Here is a 2,051-nt window from a genome sequence, read left to right as displayed (position 1 = left end):
GGGAGCAATGGAGGGAGCTGGGGAAGGGACGGAGGTGGGGACGGGCGCTGAGTGCCAGCGGGTGGAGGAGTCTGCGCTGGGGGCGTCACAGGGCGTCACAGGGCGTCACAGCCAATAAGGGTGGCTCGGGGGTCAGCTCTGTCGGTCCGAAGCCGCTATCGACCGCTAAACGGAAGACAGACAGTGGTGACACAGCCACGCGGGCCCGCGGGCGACAGGACGTGTGGACCGAGGCCAGAAGGGACGCAGCCCGTCCCGCTGCCCCCGGCCTGAACCCCACGCCCTCAGCCCTCAGATGGAGTGGCCTTAGCTCCTGCCGCTTTCTCTATAGTTTGGGGCCAGGCCACCTGGGACTTTTCCAGTCACTGGTGACTTCCCACCCCCTCTCCCCAACTACGTCCAGTGCAGGGATCGGCCGGACTGGCTGCTTCATTGCCACTCGAATAGGCTGTCAACAGCTGAAGGCCCAAGGAGAAGTGGACATTCTGGGCATCGTGTGCCAGCTGCGGCTGGACAGGTGGGTCCATGGGTGCAGGGAGGACCAGGAAGCCTGAGCAGCACTTACAGGCCGGCACGGCACCATCAGGCACTTCTTGCGAGACAGGAAGGGGCCCCTTCTGCTCCCAGAGCCTTCCGCTGGCCACTAACGGACACCAGGGAAGAGCCTCTACCTGGGGCTTTAGCTGGGGGCCTGGAATGAGACACGCTCCTCTGCAGCTCTGTCCCAGCCTTCAACATCTCCGTTTTTGTTTTTCCCAAACCCCTCCCCTGGGGAAGGGGGCGGGGTATGGTTGGTTCTGGACACTAGCTCACTGGATATGGGGACCGGGGAGCGAATTCTGACTGGCATGTCACCGAGCTGTTACAGTGTCCCTCTGGGCCCCTTTGGGGGACTGAGTTGGCACATGTGAACCTGGCCTGGAAACACAAGAACCCGCCACGCACTTTCAGACCACTGGGAAGAGGACGCCTTGGGTCTGCCCCTCCGGTGGTCAGCGTGGGGGTGTCCCCTGTGGCTCAGCGCACCAGGCTCGGCAGGATCCGGGATCGGGGCCTCCTTGGTGGGGTTGGGGGTCTGAGTGCAGAAGGAGAGGAGTGGGTGTGAGAGGGGGCAGGTCCCTGGGGAGCCAGGGTCACCCTGACTCGCGGTCTGTGCTTGTCCCGCAGGGGGGGTATGATCCAGACCACGGAGCAGTATCAGTTTCTGTACCGCGCCTTGGCCCTGTACGCGGCCCAGCTGCCTGGGGAGCCCAGCCCCTGACCCGGGCGCCCCCGTCCAGCCCCGGTGCCCCCTACGCCCGCCTGAGAAGGTGGGTCCGGAGAAAGCAGGCTTTGCCACCTGGGCCCCCCAGTGGGCATGGGGACCCCCTCAGCGAGCGTGTGCAGCAAGGACCGAGGCCAGACTCCTCTGCTTCCTCGAGCGGCCCCAAGTGGACCCCAGGGGGAACCCCTCGTCTCTCTGAGCTTCAGGACGGGAGCTGACATCTCAACAGATCTGAGAGGCACTGGGGTATCCTGAGCTTCGGCCTCTGCATGTCCGACGTTTGGGGCTTTGCTGCCATTGAGGGAAGGCAGTCAGAGAAGTTCTAGACACTGTACCAGCTGCACCCCCTTCCTGGGCTGGCCAGAGTGAGCCCACACCAGGCCAGACGCCAGGCTGGGAAAAGTCTGGTCATGACCTTGGCCAAGTTGTCAACATCCAGGCAGTGACTATGTAGATGCCCCCGCCCAGGGAACAAGGACCCAGACTCACCCCGAACCCACACATGTGTCTTAGGAACAGGCTGCAGAGGTGACGTGGAAGTCAAAGTCTCTTCAAGAGGGGACATGGGGACCCAGCAGAGGCCTGGAGGGTGCCTGTCCATTCGCCACAGCTGCTCCCCAGGGAGGCCTGGCACCCTGTCCTCCCTTCGTGACCTCAGAAGACACCCTGGGCACCTTGGAAGCACAAAAGGAAGACAGAAGTGACAAAGAGCCCCACCCCTCGTTTGCAGAGGACATCGGGGAGCTGGTCGTTCCCATGACAACCGTGGTTCAGCCCTCCATGCAGA

The 2,051-nt window shown here is 63.3% G+C and overlaps 1 protein-coding gene across 1 annotated transcript in view; it reads left to right on the top strand.

Moving 5' to 3' along the window:
* The window catches only part of PTPN7 (protein tyrosine phosphatase, non-receptor type 7), a 10,495-nt gene extending 9,030 nt beyond the window's left edge, over positions 1-1,465 (top strand). Inside the window, 2 exon segments of the mRNA XM_011367281.2 lie at positions 404-517; positions 1,168-1,465. Coding sequence (XP_011365583.2) covers positions 404-517; positions 1,168-1,261 — 208 coding nt within the window. The 3' untranslated portion in view covers positions 1,262-1,465.
* The last annotated feature ends 586 nt before the right edge of the window (positions 1,466-2,051 follow it).

Source organism: Pteropus vampyrus, unplaced genomic scaffold, assembly GCF_000151845.1.
Source record: "Pteropus vampyrus isolate Shadow unplaced genomic scaffold, Pvam_2.0 Scaffold131, whole genome shotgun sequence".
Taxonomy (NCBI): domain Eukaryota; kingdom Metazoa; phylum Chordata; class Mammalia; order Chiroptera; family Pteropodidae; genus Pteropus; species Pteropus vampyrus.
The sequence above is the reverse complement of the archived record's forward strand: the minus strand, read 5'-3'. Positions and strand labels throughout refer to the sequence as shown.